At 39.7% G+C, this 22,753-nt stretch overlaps 1 protein-coding gene across 1 annotated transcript in view; it reads left to right on the plus strand.

The window, feature by feature from the left end:
• LOC107660002 (bromodomain adjacent to zinc finger domain protein 2B-like) overlaps positions 1 to 22,753 on the plus strand; it is a 45,730-nt gene that overhangs the window by 9,345 nt on the left and 13,632 nt on the right. Inside the window, exon 3 of the mRNA XM_016449133.1 lies at positions 22,127 to 22,294. Coding sequence (XP_016304619.1) covers positions 22,129 to 22,294 — 166 coding nt within the window. The 5' untranslated portion in view covers positions 22,127 to 22,128. The remainder of the gene's footprint in view (positions 1 to 22,126; positions 22,295 to 22,753) is intronic.

The following is a 22,753-nucleotide window of genomic DNA, read 5'->3' on the forward strand; positions in this document are numbered from 1 at the left end:
GGAAAGAGAGATAAGCAGCGAGCGAGTGAAATGTGTCCGCCGTGATCCATCAGCCCTGCAGCCACACTAATCACAGGTGGAATTCAGCGAGCTCTTTAAAACGCTGCCTCTCATTTCAAACCCTGCCCTCAGGCTCTCTGTGTGTGTGTGTTTAGAAGTGTGTCAAAATCTCTCTGCTTGCCCTATTTTGTGTCTGTCTGTGTGTGTATTCCACAGCGTGTGTGTGTGTATGCGTTTTAAGAGAAAGACGGGGATCTCACGAGACAGTTTGTGTGTATGCGTACATATTTCTGCATGTGTGTGCACCTGTTTGTGTGTGTAAATCCCCCGAGACGATATCTGGCTCAAACAGCTCCAGTGATCACAGATTGTGCCGTTACTCTGTGCGTGTGTGAGCGAGCAGAAAAGAGATGGAGCGCAGAGGAGAGAGGTGTGAGTGTGTGAGTGTGTGAGTGTGTGTGTGTGTGTGTGTGTGCGCTGTGCCTCTCTGCACGGCTCAGTGGCAGATGGAGGCTGTGTCAGCAGGGAGAAATGGCCATTCACACACTCCTTACACACACTCTCCCTCTCTCTTTCTCTCTCTTGCTCTTTCGCGATGAAAAATTTTGGCAGATACGGATAGCTGATAATTAACTGATACGGAAAAAGAAAAAGCTCTTATATTGGCAGATATCAGTATTATCTAACTGTCTGTTTATCCATTTATCCATCTCTCTACCTATCCATCTACCTGTCTGTCTGTATGTCTGTCAATCCATCTCTGTTTGTCTGTCTGTTCATCCATCGTATCCATCTATCTAATTCTGTCTGTCTGTCTATCTGTTTCTCCACCTCTGTCTGTCCATTTCTCCACGTCCGTCTGTCTGTCTGTCTGTCTAACTGTCTGTCTATCCATTTCTCCACATCTATCTATCTGTCTGTCTGTCTGTCTGTCTGTATTACATCTACCTGTATTAAATAATTAATCAAAATAATTAAATGTTGTGGAAGATTTTTTTAGATTGTTTAGTTCTTATGAAACATACAGACAAAGATTATACTGTTTGAGATGGTAAAAATAAGACCTCATATTATCTGCTTTCATGTCCAGTCAGACCAGTGCAATATATAGGTGGCTGATATCAGTCTGTTCACCGTTACATATCTGTATCTGTCGGCTGCTTATAATCAGTTGGTCCTTGTATTAGCGGTTGGCTTCTTTTGGTTCAACAAACATTAGTAGAGACTGTCACATCTTTCTCAGTTATGTCACTACGGTCACAGTGTATCTGGGTCTCACCTCTTTGCACAGGTGTGTGAGTGTCGCGCAGGTCAAAGAAGTGGAAATGTGTGATCATCATTTTGTGTTAATACAGCTATTAAAACTCAAGGTGAGCGTGAAATAGAAAGGTCGGAAAGAATGGGGGAGAGGGAGACTGAGGAGACTGCAGGAGGAACAAACGATGCACAAAACGGGTGACAGCGCAAGCTGCTTTAATATGTATGTATTGCAGGTTGATGGTTGATTTCATTAGCAAATCTCATTGTTATGCATGGATTGTTCTCCTGCAGCAAAATGAATATTGCATTCACGCTGCCCGTAGGTTTAGACAAAAACATTTGGATTTTTAACTGCAGCCTTAAGGAAAAACAAAACATGTTTTATGAGGTTTTCCCTCCCTTTCTCTCTAGATCCAATTGATGGCAATTAAAAGCATTTAGCGCGTTGTCATTCACTATAGATGAGGCCTTGCGTAGAGAAAGAGGGTTTAATGTGTTTGCCCCCTGGTTTTGTGTCTCTGACATGTTTAATTGTAACCAAATGCCTGTCTTTTAGTGTGTGTGTGTGTTTTGCTCTTTCAGCTGGGTGTTTCTATGGAGGTAGTGTATGTTGTATGCCTGTTTGAGAGTGTGTGGAAAAAAAGGGGTTTATGTTAATGCGTGTGAAAATGTGTGATATTAGAATGTGTTTTGTGTTAATGACAAGCCCCTTTATAGCCAGTCTCAGATTGTATAATAGGACTTTTGAGCTGTGCTCGGTCTCTGGTGAATATAGAGGTCTGTGTGTGTGTGTCTCAGAGGTATTAATAGCCTGACCAGGCACAGGAAAAAAAGACTCATGTTTTTCCATCTGTTTTCACAGGAAACAGTCAGGACAGATTATCTCTTACACACACACACACACAAACACACAAACTCTCTCTCTTTTTCTTTGGGATAATAATCTGATGGCTATTGCAGCACATCTTTGGTTTTCTATGTGGATTATGGAATCATTTGAAATATGGACCTTGCACTTTCCATTCGGATATTCTGGTTTCTCTGTCATATTCATCAAGAGAGATTCAGGGAGAAATAAAATCATTTCTGGACTCACATTTTCTTCAAATCTCAGTGAAGCTGATCAAACTGACAGAGGTCTGGAGTTTGTGAATCAAAAGCACAGAACGGCCACACACACTCAAAACCACCGTGCTATTTGCTTTGAGGCAAAACACACATTTTTTGTTTGAGAAATAAGAGAGAGCTCAGACTCTCAGCCACTCTGACTAAAGGTTAGTCACACACTCGAACAAATTCACAGGTGGGAATACAGAAAGGTGTGTGGAGATGACTGTTCACTGAGTGATTAAAGGAAAGTTCAGAGTAAACACACCCAAACAGACACTAGAACAATGTGTGCACAGGAACACACACACACACAGACAGAGTGGGCTTCAAAGTCTGTGACCACCAGTAAAATGCTTCTATTTTGCGTCAACTTTTCAAATTGAATGAAAATGTTACTGATCAATCAGCTTATCACCTGTCAATATTTACTGAGAAAAGTACATTATTGAGGCAGATCAATGCATTGAAAAGACATTACATAATAACATAACATTCATAATATCTTTTATTTTTACATATTTTTACACAAGTCAATCACTGGCCACATATGCTATCTGTCGTATTAATTGTTGGTTTTGTACACACACTGATGGATGTCTCTTGCCGTGATGTAACATCTTGTTGTTTTTAGGGTCTCGTGCCATAAGTGACACATTTAATATTTTCTTAATTTTATTTAATAAACATATAAATGTATAACAATCAGAATGAAAGGTTAAGTTGAGTGCAAAATCGGAAATATATCTTCATATGTTGTAAAAAAAAAAAATTTGTCCTGAGGCCCTTTATTTCCAGGTTTTAAATAAAAATCGTATATTTTCAGTGTGGTCTCAGACTTTTGGACTCCACTGTACATACACAGACTCTCATTAGTCTGTTGATATCTTTTGCAGAAAAGGCACAGATTGTGTCCAGCCATCTGCTATTGAAAGAGCACATGCTACAGTGTCTGTCAGTGCATGTGTTTTAGAGCTGAGGGGAGAGATAGAGAGAGAGACCTGTCACATGCAGCCACATTAAATACTTTTCCTTCATATCATTAGAACAGTTTAGCAGTTTGAGTGTTTTTTTTTTTAAAGTGATCGCCTGTTGCTTCATAGGACTCCAGCACCAGTATATGTGTGTGTAAGCGTGTGTGTGTGTGTGGATAATGGCCTGTGCCATTAGTGTGTGTCTCTGTGTGAACAAATACGCACACATTCTCAGTTTTTCTCAGTTTCCCAGTGATTTTGCAGCATTGTAGCAGTACAGGAAGTGCAGAATCAACTTGCGGTCAATAGTGAAAGTAAGTGTGGGGTGTGGGGGGGTTGCTTTGCTATACTTAGGGTAAAAAAAGAAGCCAAATCAAAGCTTAAAGTGATTGATAAGTAATAAATAGTAAATTAAGGTTACACTTTAGTTTGGAGACCAATTCTCACTATTAACTACTTTTAATGCCTCAATAAACTCCTAATTTGCTGCTTATTAATAGTAAAGTAGTTGTTAAGTTTAGGTATGGGGTAGAATTAAGAGATCTAAAATATTCTCATGCAGAATAAGGTATTAATATGTGCTAAGTACTAATAAACAGCCAATAGTAATATGCATGTTAATAAGCAACTAGTTAATAATGAGATTTTGTATATAGTACTAATATAATTTTTTTTTAAATATAAATAAAGTTTAAAAGTCCTTGTTTAGATAGATAGCTAGAAGTGTGTGTGTGTGTGTGTGTATCTCTCTGTGTGTGTGTGTGTGTGTGTGTACCTAGTTAACCATATTTTGGAGACAAATTTTCACCCCGAAGTGGGCTAAACCTGACAAAACCTCCTTTTGGTCTTCATGTGTAAAAACGGTGTAAAAATAAAGTAAATAAAGTTTTTGTTTTAAATTGTAAAAATACAGAATGTTTTCTGTTAGGGTTTGGGTAACTGTTAGGTTACAGTATTTTTAACTAGCTGTGTATAAAAACAGTAGATATCTATGTAATGTCCCCTTTTTAGATAGATAAATAAATGTGTGTGTGTAGCATTTCAAAGCCAGTCATTTTTTGTCAAATGTACAGAGACTAAACACTCTGTCACAATCAAAGCAGGAGACATGAATACCGTTGTAAGCTGGGTGTGTGTGTTTTTGTGAGATAGTCGTGTGTCGTGTTCTCTGATAACGTCTTGAAAGGATCAGCGCGAACGGAATGTTTAAAAAGCAAGAGAATATTTACAGGTACATCTGTAAGACACACACAGCTGCAACCGCTGTGCGTATGATGGAGATGTGACTGTTTGCCTGTCAGGTGATTTAGGAGACCGTTAAGGGCGTAAACCATCAGCTAATTTTACCACCACAGTCTATTACATTCATTAAATTACATCAGGATGATTCAATCAACTGCATCAAACAGGTCCATCAGTGGAGACGAGTGTGTGTTTTCTCTTCCCTCCCGCTGCTGTGGTTTTTCGCGAGGGTATCGGGTAATAGTATACTCTAAACTAACAGCGACCTGCGCTCTTCCCCTGATCTGATCATCTGTAATGGCAGACACACACTCACAGCTCTCAAAGATGGCCGCCTCCACGAGGATGACAGTGCGTTTGTTGTTCTCGCTCCGAGGAGATTGGAATGTCAGCATACGTGAGCCGAGCGAGAGAGAGAGAGAGACACGGCTGTGTTTTCTCTCGCTCTGTATCTCTGCAGGCTGTCTTCCTGGTTGTGAGTGAGGCGTGAAGGATGTGTGCTGCCCCTCCCCTCCTTCCCCTCCTTCCCCTCCTCTTCCTCCCACCCCACACTCGTCTGATTGGCTGAAGGGACAGAAATGGAAACATTATTCGATTCTGTCTCCTCAGAGGTCAGCGACCTCTCTGAACGCTCTAAAGACTGAGCTCAGCATTTGGCTGTGGGACGGCTCAATGTTAATGAATGTTTAAAGAATAGCTAAAAAGCTCAGAGAGAGAGAGAGAGAGAGCTTGGAGGAGGCAACAGAGTCCATGTTAAGTAAAGTGTGAAGAACCATGGCTGTGTACAGAATGGAATGCAAACATGAAGCTTACTAGATAATGCACAGTATATACTGTATACTGTCTACTAACATTTAAAAATATATATATTAGGGCTGCACAATTAATCGAATTTCTAATCGCGATTACAATTATGGATTCCACAATTACGTAATCGTTCAAAGTGGCAATTAATCGTTCAAAGTCCACTTATGTTATTCTGTGTGCTTTTTTTCTTTCTACATGTTATCTTAAGGGGTTTTCCATTTTTTAAATTTTAGTTTTAGTATAACACTATAATACCATTTATATTTTTACATTTTTTATAATTTAAAGAAGAAACCAATCCGATGTATAGTTGACATTTGAGGCTTAATACTATAGAAAAGCACTAAAAGTTTTTCAGTTAGAGTGTTTTCAGCTTGTTTATTTTCATATAAAAATACGGCATGCAGTTGCATCATTGATAGATAGATAGATAGATAGATAGACAGAATTTTATTCTACAGAACAACAGTAAAATTACAATACTTATATTTATGGCTGTATTCATTTCTTCATTTTAAGAGAATGAGTTCATGTGGAGCAGCATTTACTGCGAACCAAGCTGCTTCGAGACACTTAAAAAACCGGATCATGAGCTTCTTGCGTGTAAAATCACACAGTGCCACACTTCACTCTGAAACATGCACTACATGCATTTATTTAATGTTCATTGCAAATTTGCAATTTTATTCTGTTTAATGTGCAGCCCTGGAAATACAGTTTGTTTGTTTGTTTGTTTAAATAAATACATTTTCCTATCCCGAGTAAATAATATCAGTAAGCAATCTGTAAAATTATTTACCTGAAAAGTTTGAACACAAGTGTATTTCTGTGGTGCTTTCAAAAAATAGTTTGAGAATTTTGTCCTGCCTGGCATTGCAACATTGGCTCAACCAATGGTATAAGTTTGGGGCAGGGCTATCTGTTTATCTCACCAATAGAAGACAAGGGGAGTGTTGTTCATTCAAACCTGCTCAAAAACAATCATTATTTGAGCAGTTTTGTTTGGTGATGCTATAGTGGTACAGAACTTACTTAGACCTCCTTTATTGATCCCCAAGGGGAAATGAAGGTGTTACAGCAAATCTGAACTCTTCAGTTGTACCTTTCGGCAGTTTTAATAATTTGTTAGGAAGAAATGTTTAAAGTTATTTTCATTACACAGGAAATGGAAGATCAACTTGAGCGCATTGCATTGTAGGAAACAATACCCAGCGCAGTGTGCTTTGCTGTATACTAAACATTTTGGCCATACTATGCATGATATACTTCTGAACATGCCGATGTATCCTGCAAGCTTTGCAGTAGTCATGTTAAGTAACAGCTGATTGGAAAAGTACGTTTCCTGGTTTAACCCCAGACAAGATGTTACATGTTACGTCTTCTGAAAGCAAAATAGAAACAAGTTTAATCCCTATTCCCTAGTACATAACACAGGAGCAGAGAAGCCAGAGTCCTGCTCTGTGGCCATTTTACCCTTCAGCAAGGATCATAACCTCAGGTTGCTCCAGTGAGACTGTGGCTGTAATTAGTGTACTGTAAGTCACTTTAGATATAAAAAGTCTGCTAAATACAACAATTTGGTATTTTACACTTACCCTTCATTTTTGCTTACATACCTTATTGGGGTGGTGTGAAATATAGGTTAAAGATCTAGGCTAGTACCTGAAAGGTCATAGGTTTGAACTCCACAAGTGACGATCCATGAGATATTACCAGTGTAGCACTGGCGCTTAACCTCTAGTTTCTCCAGGGAGACTGTCCCTGTAATATGACATGAGTCATGGAATCTTTCCATTTCCACAAAACGTTCTTTATAGTGGAAAAAGGTTCTTTAGATTTTTTAAATGTTCTTCACACTAAGAAAAATGGTTCTTTTAAGAACTGTTCACTAAAACGTTCTTTGGGGAACCAAAAATGGATCTTCTATGGCATCACTGGGAAACCCTCCTTTTGAAACATTTATTTTTCAGAATGTATGGGCCTATGGGGTGGTGCCAGTGCAAAATCAAAGAGAAATGATGAGCTGTTTTCCATACAAATAGCAAGATCTGTCATTTGACTTCCATTTTGTTATCCCCTGGGCACGTCTTTAAGCTATAGGAAAAACAAAACAATAATGGCCTAAATAAAGAGTTTCACTAATGTCCCTACGTCATTTTTATTGTGTATGACAATCAGAAATTTTCACCAATTCATAATTCTTTGTTGTGAACTAGATTGACTCACATGGTGAACTAATCAAACATCAATCAGTCAGTCAGCAGATCCTCGTTTACAGACGAAACACCCCAGTTCATTCAGTGCCGCTCCGAGACAGAATCAAAACAGTGAAGTGGGCATATTCATTTAGTAGGTCGAACCAATAAAATGCACCTTCACAGCCCATACTCTGTTTGCTAATGCTAAAGTCAGTCTACGTAGGCAGGAAAGTAGGGAGTGAACTAGAATGAATCATTCACTTAAAATATTTGTGCAAAAACACTTATTTGCATACTATATCATCTTTTTTTGCACGTTAGATGTTCTGTGTGAATTAATAAATGGTAAAATCACCCTCTGATGTCCAAGTAAAGACATCAAAGGGTGTTTCATGTGGAGGGAAAAGTGGGGTATGATCCGAAGTGCATTGGTGTCTTGACACTTGTCACGTGAAAGCACATTTAGTCCCTTTGGATTATGGCTACTTGCCTGCAATGTATCATATTCTGTGCACATAAGAAAGCAGGTCTGAATATGGCGTTTTTTTTTTTTTTTTTTACATGGCCAGGGTTTAGAGCTCCTTATAGTCACCTCACATCACCAAGGACTGATTGTGAGCAGGATTTGTTTAGGGCAGGATTCGGTTTAGATTGGATTCATTCATTTGGAAACCGATAAAACAGGCCAATAGTAAGTGCATGTGGTGCAGTCCACAGCAGAGAACGTCTGTTATTTCTCAAACTGAATTCTAAGTGTCTCGCTATCTCACAGAGAGGAGCTTATCAAAACTGTGTAGTTGGACACAATGTATGAACATTGTTTGTGTGTGTGTGTGTGTGTGTGTGTGTGTGAGGGGCGACAATGTGTGTTTTAAAGAGCATGTGAGAATTTTATTTGTTGTTTTCATTGTCAAACGCAGCTGCTTCAAGGTTTATTCTCTCGTTTTCTCTCTCTCTCAAGCTTGAATTGGGTTCAGCGTCCACATCTGTGTGGCAGCTGTGAGCGACCTTGATTGGATGAAATGATCAGATGAGAGGGCAAGGACAGAGGGAAATGCCGGTTTGTATTTGGCTCTAAAGGCGATTTAAGTGATTCTTTGAAAGAGAGAAACATTGTCAGAGCCATGGCTTAGCAGTTAGCGCACATAGGCATTTATCGGCTTGCATTTCCCGAATCTGTTGCACCTTTAGAGGCCATTTACACATTTTCAACACAAAAATGCATAATGTGAGCAGTGTAATGGAAAAAGAGAAAAAAAAATGCAGAAAAAGACATGAGATGTGAACACAGTGGTAAAAGATGTCTATCTAGTGCATGCTTATATAGAGAAAATGGAAAAGTCATGCAGTGGAATGCATGTTCTGTGTAAATGGCCCTTTCTTCACCTTAGGGATGTCAAAAGTACCAGTACTTCTGTGTTTTGTCCCAGGCCATGAGATGAGAGTCTTAAAGGCCCAGGAAAGAGGAGGCTGACCCGTAAAGGCTTATATTATGAATATTAATGACAGCTATAACAGATAAAAATGGTCTCCTCTCAATAACATGACAAAACTATATTGAAAAGTACAAGAAAAGAGTGCTTCTGTATTTCAGAAGTGGCTGAGTCTGATTTGATGGACATGTGTAGGTTAAAGGTTTCCAGTTAAAGTGTCACTCCTTCAGTTGACTGTTTTGTAGTGAAATAAACTGGATAAACTTCACAACCGAGTCTCACAGTCAGCTGTGTGAGCAACAGTTCCCTGAGGACAATCTCTCTCCCAAGAGAGAGATAGACGGTCGGATTTCCGCTAGAATTTGTTCAGATGCAGACCTTCACTTGTTAACTCTCACATATTTGAGCTAAAACTGCTTTCATGTCATCCTGCGCTGTGGTTTTTAGCTCTTGCAGGAGGACGAGGTGGATGCGGGCGGTGTGTTGCGCGGCCTAGATTTAGCGTGTTTGTGTGTTTACCTCGTCTGTGTGTGTTGTCTTACCTCTCCGTGTTATTGTTGGGGGCTGTGAGTCACTGGATGTTAATCATTTCCCACACGGGCAAAGTACACACACACGATCACAAACACACACGCTCACACAAGCAAACTGGCAGGATCAGCCGTGATTACTCACTGCTACACAGGGCTAGTTTTATTAAGAGCGTGTTTACAGCCTGACTTTTAGTCATTAGTCTCTGCCTGTAAACACTTCAAAATCTCATAAACAAACAAAGAGGGATTGAACGGCTGTAAATTGTGTTAAAGTAGAAAATCTTTTTTGGAGAAAGATTTGTAATCGGTCCAGGATTATTTTTAGCTGCCATTAAACCAATGAAACGGCACAATGCTAATGCTACCGTGTTTACATTTAGTTAACAAATGTGTACAGGCAAAGAGCAGGTGCCAATGAACCGGTGAGGGGCGCCCGAAGATCTCTCTCCTCCACAGCCCTCCGAGGGTTTCACAGCGGAGGAGCTCCTGGTAATTAAAAGACAATTTTGTGAAATTGATTAGATTATGCTAATCAGGGGAGATAATATCTAGAGAAGACTGTGAGTGTGTTAGTGTGTGTATGAGTGGGTGGATAAGTGTGTGTGTGTGTGTGTGTGTGTGTGTGGATTTGAGTTATTATGAAGAGATGGCAGTCCGGTCGCCATTTCAAACCCCTGAATCCACCACACTTGTGTGTGTGTGTGTGTGTGTGTGTCTGGAGATCACGCTCACGACGCCATTTCACACAGCTCCGCTCGGCTGTCTCTGCCGCTCCTGAAATGTCAGAGCGATGTTCCCTGGACTAGGCGTGAGGATATGACAGCTGGCTGCTCACCTGCTGCGTGTGTGTCCGCATGCTGGGTGCTTTCAACTGATCCGGTGCCTTTAATGCATTCCATCGCTGATAGATAATCTCTGTCTTGAATGAAAAATAACTGGAATCGGTGTCCAAGACAAATTGTTTGAGATGAGGCAGGTCATTGTTACAGACTGACAATGAAACGACCAATCAGATTGCTGTCTGTGCTAAGACAAGCTGACTGTCAGTGACCTTTGACCCACTGGATAAGGGAAAAGGAACAGGCATTTTTTGCAGCAGCGATCTTGGTCAAAAATTATTTATAGTTTCAGAGTTGTGTATAAGTAAAAAACAAATAAATAAATAAGCAATATTCATCTCATTAGATGCACCATGGGTGTCTTTGTAACTTCACACACTCACACACACACACACAGACACGCACATTATGACTCATGCATGTTATCATCAGAGATGAACAGTCTTGCCTATATTTGGCTGGCAAAGTCACATAAACTTCACATAATTGGCTTTCTGTTGGGAAGGAACGAGCCGTGCGGAAGGCGCTCGGAGAGACAGAGAGAATGCATAAAGCTAAATGAAGACTATCTCTTTAAACGAACGCCTAATTATGCCATTACGTTAACTAAAGAAAGAAGCTCTGTTCTAAAAAGAACGAGGAAAAACAAAGACAGCATTTTAGGTGAAGAGAGAGGTGGATGGAAAAGTCCGAGACCGAGAGAGTGAGAGAGATGGTGCCGTCAGGCTTTATTTAGCTGGGACAACAGAACATGAGCTTATTACACACAAATACACTGCGGCTATTACACCTCCAGCGCACAACTACACATTTAATATGATCTCTCTGTCTAGGCTTTTAGACCCTCTCCTTTAGCATGATCTCTCCATCCAGATCAACACATCTTCAATGGAGCCTTGCAGTAACTGATTACCGTAGCTCTGTTTTAGAACCCTTTCTGCCTTGCTATCTAATGTCTAAATAGGCAGCTGCATTCTAACAGAAATGGAACCTCGTAAGTGGCTGATTTGGACAAGTCTGTTCTCTTGGCTGCCGTACATTCTCAGGGAAAATGTGCAAAAATTGTACCTTAATTGCATAACAGCTTGTCACTGGGGCAATACCCTCTAAAGAACATCTTTGTACCATATTTTTCCATAAAAGGTTCATAGTAGTAAATTAATAGTACTAATATGCACCTTTTAGGGGTAGATAAGGTACAAAGTTGTCCCTTTAAGTGTACAGCATCAGTGATAAGCTGTTGTGCCCCTAAATGCATTTTGCTCTGACAGTGTGAATGGATAGCACACCTCAGCACACAAGTACAGCTCATATCTACTTGAATGGGGTAAGACTGAAATCTCCAAAACTATTTGTGAAATTTTCTTTTCAAGAATTTCATATGAGCAATAAAATTGTAAGAATCACAAATTTGGATTCTTAATTTCCAAAAACTTAATTAACTAAAACAACTGTATGTGTTTGGGGCTAGTCATACTAGTTCATGCATGCGTGCATTCTAGTATAAAGAAACCTGCAATTGGCTCTTTTAACTAAAAACCTGTACTTAAATGGTTAAATAACTTCCAAGGTTACAAAAATACATGACAAACATTTTACAAATCCATGGCACCGCTAAATAGCAAATTGCAGATAACAGTGAGGCTTCTGATGTTGTAGGTTACATGCTAAAAATGCTAGTATGTCTATATTGTATTTATAACACACTTCTGAATACATTTAGAACATTTTTTTAGCAGTTCTTCATCAAATGCAGTACATACAAATTTGTACATAGCTATTTTCTTTATTTAACATTAGCATGGTGCTAAGCTAACTAAACTAATAACAATAACAATAACAATATATAGCACACACAAATATTGGGTGAAACTCAAATTTTGAGTCATGAAATGATTATCTCTATAATATATTTCTGTTGACTTATCGGCCATCTTTTTAGTGAGCTTGTCACAGTCCATCAGATACACACTTCGGAATCTCAATGAAAATAGAATGTTATGCAGGGTAGGTTATCCTTTTCGCCTCCTGTCTTTTGAATACTGTGAATTCAGACATACTACTACTCATATCACACATACTGTTTTTCACCTACTATATAATATGGAAGTAGGCATATTTGGACGCAAGTCTGTCAGGGATGCACCTGTGATGCCTTAATATGCTGTCTAGGTAGGCAGCTTACTGGGTTTTGGAACAAAGCCTGTGTGTGTGCCAGTGTTTAGGATTGAAGGATTTGGGCCAGTCCAGTCTGCTTTACCTCAACTCACTCCTGCTGTCCCACTCAAACCCAGCAGCCCACAGAAAAATCACGCAAGGAGCTATTCTCATCTTCTCTCGCTATGTTTCTGTCCTTTCCGCCCCTTCTTGCTCCTCTTTCCACTTTCTTTCCTGTCAGGTTCTCTTTCTGTCTCTGGAGGAAAAGAGGCTGATGCAAACGGGTGGGCTGTGGTGTAATCCAGGGCCTGGGAAGGTCTGCGGATCAAAATCCATGTTCTGTATCCTCCACATGTCCCTCGGCGTTGACACCCCCCGACCCGCCTGCTCGCCTGCAGTCCTTGACGATGCCATCATACCCTCATAAACTCCGAACGCATCCTCGCTGACCCAGCGGCTGACTCCTCCCACACGGCAGATGATTGACAGCTTGCGGCAGACCCACTGATTCCGTTTAGTCCTCCCAGATTAGTTGCATGTTCCGCTCATGTGTACACACTTTGTACATGTGTGTGGGATTCCTCACGGTTTCCATGGCTTAGCCCACCTTTGTTTTAAAGATCAGGCACAGTAATGGTGTAATCCAATGCCTGATTGTCGCCAGAGCCCTTGGTAATCGTAATCGCCTTGAAATATTGTTGCGGTTGTCGCCATGTGTTCGTCCTGGCACTTGGAGAATTTTCTGGAAGGCTGCCGGTACAGTCGAGCAGGCCCAGACTCAGAGATGAGCGGCAGGGAGCATGTTTGGGTGCGCAGATGTGGGTCGTTTTTTAGACTGGTCTGTCTGAGGAGGTCAGGGCTGAATAAAAGGATCATATGATGGGGGTGTGATGTGCAGAGCGGAGAAGGAAACTTCAGTGTGCATTTTAAGCTAAAATTAGGCAGATGGTTAGACAGCTCTGGATTAAGTCTGGAGGCCAGAGAGAGAGAGAGAGAGAGAGAGAGATGGTGTGAAAGAGAGAATGACTATGTAAAACAAAAATTGCTCAAGCAGCCATAGTTCTTGTTTAATTTGCAACTCTGTCTGCCTGTCTCTGAGACTGTATTCCTCGCTTCAAACACCCCCCCTAGAACAACGCAAATGACTTGAGTAAATTGAACTTGACTCGTATTTAATTACGTGAAGTGTCACTGTTTGTTTGTGTGTGTGTTCTGATTTATAGACTAGGGGTTGTACTGAAACAGTCTAGGTTAACCTCTAGTTGACGCTTTGAGCCTGTTGTTAACTAGTCAGGACCACATGACCTCAGTGTCAGTTGTTTTATATGGTGACAGTAGGAGGAAAATTCCCCTGTCTGCAAACTCTGTACTTTATTTTTGGGTTATCTTTGTACAGTGACCTGTCCAAAGGTCTGGGACCATATTGAAAATCTAATATATTTTTTCCCTTAATATCTAGATTAAATATTTTAGTATTTTGAAAAAAGAAGAAGAAAATAAATTTTGCACATTGAGCATTTGAACTGTCTTGTACAAAAGGTCTGATTTTCAAAGAAGTGAAACTAGAGCAATTAACATTCACAAAGCTTGTTATAAGTGAATAACACAGCAGACTTCTGAGATGGAACAGAGTTCATTTGGTATGTTCACATACAAATAGAAACGGTAGAGAACTGTTCTGAGATCCCTAACATAAACAAAAAGAAACTGCTTTTAGCATTGTCTGCATTAATTATACAATGAAATTTATATGAAAGCTTTCATGTTTCACCTTTCTCACTTTTAAGGATGACTATTGGACTAGTAAAGTCCCACTATTTTGCTCTGTTTTTTCATTGATCACTTTGCTCTGTTTTAAAGTGCATATGTCATTTAGTTAATGATACAAACACAGGATTTTTTGGTCAATTATTATGTGTAGCTGGGCGCACTATGGACCCGCAGCAAAATTCCAAGGGGGCTGTAGAACGACTTAAATTTATCTAAATTGTAAATATATTATTATTAGTATAATTAATATTATTATTAGTTTTATATTAAAACTAAGTCTAACTTAATTAAAATACTAAAAAAAAAAACATACAAGTAAGATGTAAAATGAACTCACATTGCGACACTCCCAGCTTCTGTTAATAAGATATTGTAGTTAATTATATTATGTCCTAGATGGATAAACTTACAAGATGTTAGGAGATGTGAATGATTTAAATTGCTGACATCACTCATTCATTAGAAAGTTTCCAAATAAGGTTTTGTTTTTTTTTTACTTATAAAAGCCAGTTTTTACTTGCATATGGCATTTGGCGGTTGTTTTTAATGTTGGACTTTGAGACTCTATGTGTGTAGTTTGCAACGACTGGAACCTTTTTTGTTTAGTAGGACTGGCGTCTCAATGCATCACCTCATACTCTCTCTCCCCCTGTCTTTCTCTCTCTTTAGCTGAAAATGAATCTCTAATTTCACAGTTATCATCATAACCCCACAATGAATAATGCAAAGTTATTCAAAGAACCAATCTATAACTTATTAATTGCTGCCTTTTCTCATTCACTGTTCTCTCTACTAACACTCTGTCTCTTTACTCCTCTCTCTCCTCTTTGCACACTTTTATTTGAGATGCCACTTCCATCACCCTTTCCATGTAGAAATATGATGACTCTAGTGTTATAGCACTGACACGCTGATTTTACTCCCTTTTGAATGTTTAAATCATCCCTAGAGCTAGACACTGTCTCACACACACACACACACAGGTTTGTTTTTGTGAAAAGTGGGGACATCCCATAGGCGTAATGGTTTTTATACTGTACAGACCGTATATTCTATTGCCCTACACCAACCCTACCCCTAAACCTACCCCTTACAGGACACTTCGTGCTATTTCAGATTTTCAATACACTCCATTCTGTGTGATTTATAAGCATTTTGAAAAGTGGGGACATGGGGTAATGTCCTGAAAAGTCACCTTCTCCTTGTAATACCTATGTCATACCTTTGTCATTATACAAATTTATGTCCTCATTTGTCACAAAAACGCGCACACACACACACACACACACACACACAGTCTATGGGGAGAGCAGTGCGGAACTGCACTCCTGTCTCGCCAATCATGGCTGTTTTCTTAGCTGATGGTTGCTTTGCAGTGATCAATAGAAGATATTTCTGCTCTGTCCAATCTGAAACAGGAGATGGATTTTCTCATCAGGTTTATGCTTTTGTCAATGTAAACACACACACACACACATACAAACACAGGACATGAGGGGAGGGCAGGATGTGTGTTCCTCTTTTGTGGAGCTGTAAATCATGTTTATGACGGTAATACAGGTATAGATCAGAGTGTTGATGGAGAAAAGATTTGAAGTGATGAAACTGTACGTAGTGTAATTATGTTTCTGTCTGTTTGTGTATGTATGCATGTATGTGAACACAGAATGTGTTTGTGTGGATGTTAATGGAGATGGTACAGGGATATGCATGGAGCATGTCACACACGCGCACACACACACACACAGCTCTCTCTGTAATGGAGTGTCTAAATATATCTGGTTTTTGCCGGATCCACTGCCTCCGGAGTGAATAAGAAATGGGCTTCAGTAAAGGACAGAATATCTCTCTCTCACTCAAACACACACACATTCACACTATTTCTCGTCTTTCTCTCTAACGGTGTGTCGTCGCGGTATCGCCGCTCACTTGCTGTGTGTGACAAACCTAGGTCAGTAGTTTTTGTAAAAAACTAGAGCAATCTAGTTTTGTTACGTCGCTTGCTTGTAGATGGGATGTAAGACACCTGCGCACACACTTATATTACAGCACAAACATATACACACACATTGAACGTGCTGTGGCAAGCTAAACATCTAATGATCCTCAATGGTCCGACTGGGATCTTGCGGAGGTCAAAGAATGCTGGTGAATCCTGTGAGACTCTTTATGCTGCTCTGAACTGACCAATCAGCATGCACATTTCATTGGTGGTCAGCCGGCTGATTATGTGTGCGTCAGACTCATGTTTTGTAACAGAGGTCATGCAGTCATTAAGTAGACAGGAATGGAGCTCATAAATTAACATTGATCTTTTAGTTCAGGGCTGTCCAAACTCGGTTCTAGAGGGCCGGTGTCCTGCAGAGTTTAGCTCCAACTTGCCTCAACACACCTGACTGGAAGTTTCTATGCCTAGTAAGAGCTTGATTAGCTGGTTCAGGTGTGTTTAATTAGGGTTGGAGCTAAACTCTGCAGGACACCGGCCCTCCAGGACCGAGTTTGGACAGCCCTGTTTTAGTTCATCGCAGACTGTAAATACATTTTTGTGTGGTTCCTAAACTTTGACACTTGTCAAATGACTTAGTATAGAGAGAACAGGAAATGATGGGGTGAAGAGGGGCAGATGGCATAGCTGGCTTTTTCAGTGTATCTGTGCAAGTGAGAAAGTGATTATGTACAAGCTCCAGAAATTTGATAAAGCCTGTACCAAGTTGCTGCAAGAAGAAATCGATTGCTCGAAATTGTTCAACATATTTATTTACACACAAATTTTAATTTTACATATTTTCTCAAAGCCTTTTGCATGGATTATTATAAAAATAGATAATTTATTAGAAAATAAATGTATAAATTATATTTACTTTATTTAATAGTTTATATTAAAATATGATATGTAATGTATACGTTCATAATAATATAATTTATAAATATAAATCTTTTTATTTCACTTTTTAATACACCAATTAAAATGTAATGTTTACATATTTCTCAAAGCCTTGTTTTCATAGATTATTGTAATAAAATAAAAATATAAATATTTATTAAAAATGTACTATGTACAATATATTTTAAAATTTCTTTAAAATATATTGTACAAAATGTTTCATAATTTATTATTAGAAATTTCATAGATTATTGTAATAAAATAAAAATAAAAATATTTATTAAAAATGTACTATGTACAATATATTTTAAAATTTCTTTAAAATATATTGTACAAAATGTTTCATAATTTATTATTAGAAATAATACACAAATTAAAATTTAAAGTTTACATATTTTTCTCAACACCTTGTTTTGCTTATTATTATTATTATTATTATTATTAAACAAATGTGCAGCATATTATTTATAATAAAATACAATTATACATTTTTCATTATAAATTGTATTTATTTTAGTTTATATAAAATGTAGTGTATAATGATTTATAATAATATAATTTCAATTTTTTTTGTAATAATGTTTTTCATTAGTAATATATTTCAAAGCCTTTGTTTGCATAGCACCAGACAGCCTAAAGGAATGTGTGTGTGATGCTTTCCAGTTGACTTTAAGAAGACTGAAAGATCATGAGATCAGAACAAAAGCATCTGCCATTTCACTGCACGTCCTCTTTGCTTGTGAAAAGAAGTTAATTCTTCCTTTAACATACTCTTTGGCATGTAAAGTTTACAGCGGTTGTAGGATAGCGGTGTGTGCGTGTGGACATCAGGTCTCATTTTGCATTGTTTGTGTGGCATTGTTTGGGCAGACGATCTGCTCGGTATATCTGCTGATCTGTGTTGCTGTGGAAGCGGATCTGGTAACTCCTCATTGGACCACAGAACAGCTCACGGACGAAAGGCCGAAGTATCCCAGCATGCAGCTTTCCACCATCTGTCACGGGCCCTTTGTTTGGGTGTGGGTTGAGCTGCTGGTCTCTGGTTACTCATAACACGCAAAGATACACACACACACTCACACATATTACAGCTTTAAATCACGTTCCCATCCTTTGAATTTCAACTATCTGATACTGTGTAGCATAAGACTGATGTCCGTTACGGTGGAAAGGCGCATTGACGTGATCGATGGCATCTGTCTCCTTGCGTTAGGATAAACCGAACGGTTTGGCTCATGATCGGAGTTGTAGAATTTCCCATTTTGCTCGAACGGACACGGATGCATGGAGCCGTGGAGAAACCCGCAGCTTTTAGCGCTCGGAAATCAATTTTATCAGTCCGACCCTGCTGTCCTGCTTTTCTTAAAGACCTCTAGATTATTCATCCATGTGGCAGGACACACACTCTCTCACACGCACACACACACACACACACAAAATATCTAATACCCTCTCGCTCACAAATGAGACGGCTGAAGAAAGAAAGGTGAATCCCACACCTCTTTGTACAGGCCACCGCCCACATATCATTTCTCCTCACCATCCACCCTCCCCTCCTTGATTTAGAGACTGGTGTTTTTAACACGACGCCGCACATGCTCTCTTTCTCTCTCTCTCTCTGTGCATCCTGGGACGCTGACGGTGGTGTGACTGCCAGTGTCACCAAGCAACTGTGTCTTGCGACAGGCGAAGCCATCTCACGCTTCAGGAAAGCTGCTCCAGCCAATGGCGACGCAGCACTGCGACCAATCAATGAGTCATAAGGGCCGGGGAGATGGATGTATTTGGACACTCGTTAACCACAATCTCACGCCCTTGTGAAAATAGCATGTATTCCGCGTCCTGTGTACTTACCGGTTGTAGGAATGAGCGTTTATGCCACTGCATCTGGGAATTAGCAGCGATATGAGGTCAAAGGTCGCTGTTCCCCTGCCACAGGTCACCCGGAGGGTGACAGGCCTGTGCTGAGCGTGCCCTGGTTGAAGAAAATGGAGTCTTTGTGTCGGTGTGGTTGCTGGCGCGCTCTGATTAGCACTGATCCATGCTGACGACTCTGTTGGCAGATTAGCATGGCTAGCATTGGCCATCTGTTACCACGGGCCATAACAAGTGAGAAGTGTGGATCATGTGCGCGTTTGGAGAAAGATACACAGCATTATGAATAAACACACACTCTATGCCCAGTCTTTCTCTCTGATTTTCCACACACACACACGCACATACAAACTTAAATCACACACACTCCCAAACACAGCAACCTCAGCAGTATATTTCACTGCCTCAGGAGTGTATGATTGATTTTCAGGGTAAATTAAATAACGCACAGCTTTATGTAGTATCTCTCTCTGGAAGCACGTTCATGGGAATCGAGTTCGCGTTTCTCCCGGCTGGCTGGAGAGCTGAAGGTGTCGTCCAAATTGCACGGACTAAACGTATCCCGCAAAGCACCCGGATCGCGATTAGCATATGATTCACTTATTCACAGGATCCGGGACCTGCTGTTTTTTCCAAGAATCTCATTGGCCGCGTGCACCAAGTCAAATTAATTATGCAGCTCACGGAGATTACGATGCCTGCCTTCCAGTGCCACAGTGGAAGATGGCTAATTAGCTATAAAATCAGACTAATTCTGATGCTAAAGCTGTTTTAATTTCTGATAATTAAGTCAGGATTGGATCCTTAAATACCCCAGCATACCATTATTGCAGTAATCATGGTTGTTGTTATGAATTATTTTGAAACCCTCGTCTGTTAGCATTGATATTTAAGGTAATCATGCTAAGTGAGTAGCTGGAGATAAGTAGATGATATGACCTATATACACTACCATTCAAAAGTTTGGGGTCAGTAAGATTTTTATTTTTTTTTTGTGTGAAGAAATTGATACTTTTATTCAGCAAGGATGCATTTAATTGATCAAAGGTGACAGTAAAGACATTTTTGAGGCTACAAAAGATTTATGTTTCAAATAAATGCAATTCTATTCAAACTTTCTATTAATCAAAGAATCCTGAAAAAATGTATCATGGTTTCCACAAAAAATATTAAGCATCACAACTGTTTTCCACATTGATAAAAATAAGAAATCTTACTTGAGCAGCAAATCAGCATATTAGAATGATTTTTGAAGAATCATGACTTTGAAGACTGGAGTAATGGCTGCTGAAAATTCTACAAAAAAACAAGAATAAATTCCATTTTAAAAAATATATTAGAATAAAATGTTATTTTAAATTGCAGTGATTTTTCACAATATTCTTTCTGCTGAAATTTTTCCATCACAGGAATAAATTACATTTTACAATATATTAAAACAGAAAACATTTAAAAATTTTAATATGTTTTAAATTGTATTTATTACACTCTATTGAATTATATAATATAATTTATTTTAAATATATAATTTAAATTTTATTTATATTTTATATCTTATGTTTGAGACATGGTTGTGCGTTTTAGAAAATTAAAGTCTTTGCTCAGTCTTTATAGCGTTTTCTGTATGTACGTGTTTTTGTGTGTATGAAGTGACTTGCAACATTCTTTTCACTTTCACTTTTATTACTGTGTCTGTGTTAGCATGTCTTATCTGACCGAGCGCCCTTTTGTGATTTACATCACAGCAATTTCACCCAGAACATAAATGTATATTCAAGCATTGTGTATAATTCAATCATTGTTTTCCACTGAGCACTGAGCAGCATTATTTAGGGTTGAATTTCAAGCTTTAGAGTAATCTGCCATGAACTTGAGTTGGCAGGGTCATGACATGGTGACCTTTGACCTTTGGAGGCAGGGTATGAGTGAGGGGAAATGGTTAGGAAGCAGAGACAAGAAAGCGAAGGACAGGTGGAGCGAAAAAGAGGCATAACAACCGCAGTGGCAGATTGTGGCCTCTGCCGCTGTTTACGCCAATTTGCAGACACTTTCATTGTGTGTGTGTGTGTGTGTGTGTGTGTTTTTCGGCATTGCTCTTGGGTGAGGGCTGTTAGTTGATATTCTGTGGACGTTTCCATCTCTGAGATCTAATCGGTGTGTGTTTGCCTGCATGTGTGTTTGTGTGTGTGTGTGTGTGTGTGTGTGTGTAGCAGAGACATACAAGAAGGAGAGCCGCTCAGGGGACAGGCCACGAGTGTTTATATATAATGACAGAATAACAAAGCTATGTGTGCTATACCGTGGCACTCTCTGCCGCTTCCCACAGCGAAATCTACTCGTGAGATTAGCATCCAAGCTGAAGATTTCCAAACACATAAACAGTTCACTTGTCTTCAGCAGTCAAGTTTTTTTCTGCTTGAATCACACACTGACGGCTGCTAATCGTATTTTCAGGCGTTTAAAGTACGTGCGGATATGGTATGTTTTGAGGAGAGAAAAAGAAATTCGAGATTGCTTGTGGGGTTTTGTGTGTGTATATGTTGGCTGTGTGCGACTGTCTTTAATATGCGTCTCTCCAAACTGTGAAATCTCCACAGAAACAGTTAAAGGAATAATTTGCCTGTTAAGCACATCAAGTGTGAGAACGCTTGTTTTACGCGGTGTAAAAATGGCTGTGAATAGTCTTGTAAATCAGTGTGCTGCTCACTTTGTGTGCGCGTGTGTGTGTGTGTGTGTGCGAAAGTCTGTGAGTGTGTCTCTCTTCTATCATATTGAAGGAGGTCTAAACAGTGAATGAATGGTTAACGTGACAAGCCGAACAAACCCTCTGCCCAAACGGGACATTAATGTGTGGTCCTGTAGAAATATGCTTGTGGGGTTGGTTCATCTTGCAAGCAGACGTGTGCGTGTGTGTGTGTGTGTGAAGGAGAATGACTGGTGTTAAATAGAAATATTGTTCATGGCAAGTGAAATGTGAAAGGAAGAGTGGCAGGCTGTGTGTGTGTGCGAGAGCTCGCTCTAATTATCGATTGGATTGTGCTTGACAGATATGGAGTCTGGAGAACGGCTGGCCTCGCCTTCCACCACCCCGGCCTCCGTCCACACCGCCACCTCTGCATCGTCATCTTCCTCCTCTTCCTGTTCCTCATCCACAGCAGCCTCCAATGTGAAGAGCAGCCTGAACCACGCAGCCACGGCCTCGCTCGGCACATGCGGTAAGAACTCTTGCGCACACACTCTCTTTCATGCCCTGACGCAAGGGTTGCTTATTGTTACAGTGTGAAAAGTGCTTAGTCAAAACTCACGCACAATCGCACACACACACACACACACCACCGAGTGTCGCACGGGCATGCTTTGAGCTCATCTCCAAGTTTAGACTGCGTGGTTGGTGGCAGATTGGAGACTGATGTCATCAGGGACCTCTCTTCCTGTCTGATGAAGCATCTTTTTTTTTTTCTTTGAGTGACATGTGATAAAGCGCATATCTTCTCTGCTGATTGAGTCTTGTCTGATAAGGCACAAGTGTTCACTTTCTCAGATTCTGTTCTGGTAAAGGGATAGTTCTGCCAAAAATGAAAGTTCTGTCATCATTTACTCTTCCTCATGTCGTTCCAAACTCAAATAAAAAATTTTCTGGGGAACACAAAGGGAGATTTTTTGCAGAGTGTCCA

Source organism: Sinocyclocheilus anshuiensis, unplaced genomic scaffold (genome assembly GCF_001515605.1).
Source record: "Sinocyclocheilus anshuiensis isolate Anshui unplaced genomic scaffold, SAMN03320099.WGS_v1.1 scaffold55, whole genome shotgun sequence".
NCBI lineage: Eukaryota > Metazoa > Chordata > Actinopteri > Cypriniformes > Cyprinidae > Sinocyclocheilus > Sinocyclocheilus anshuiensis.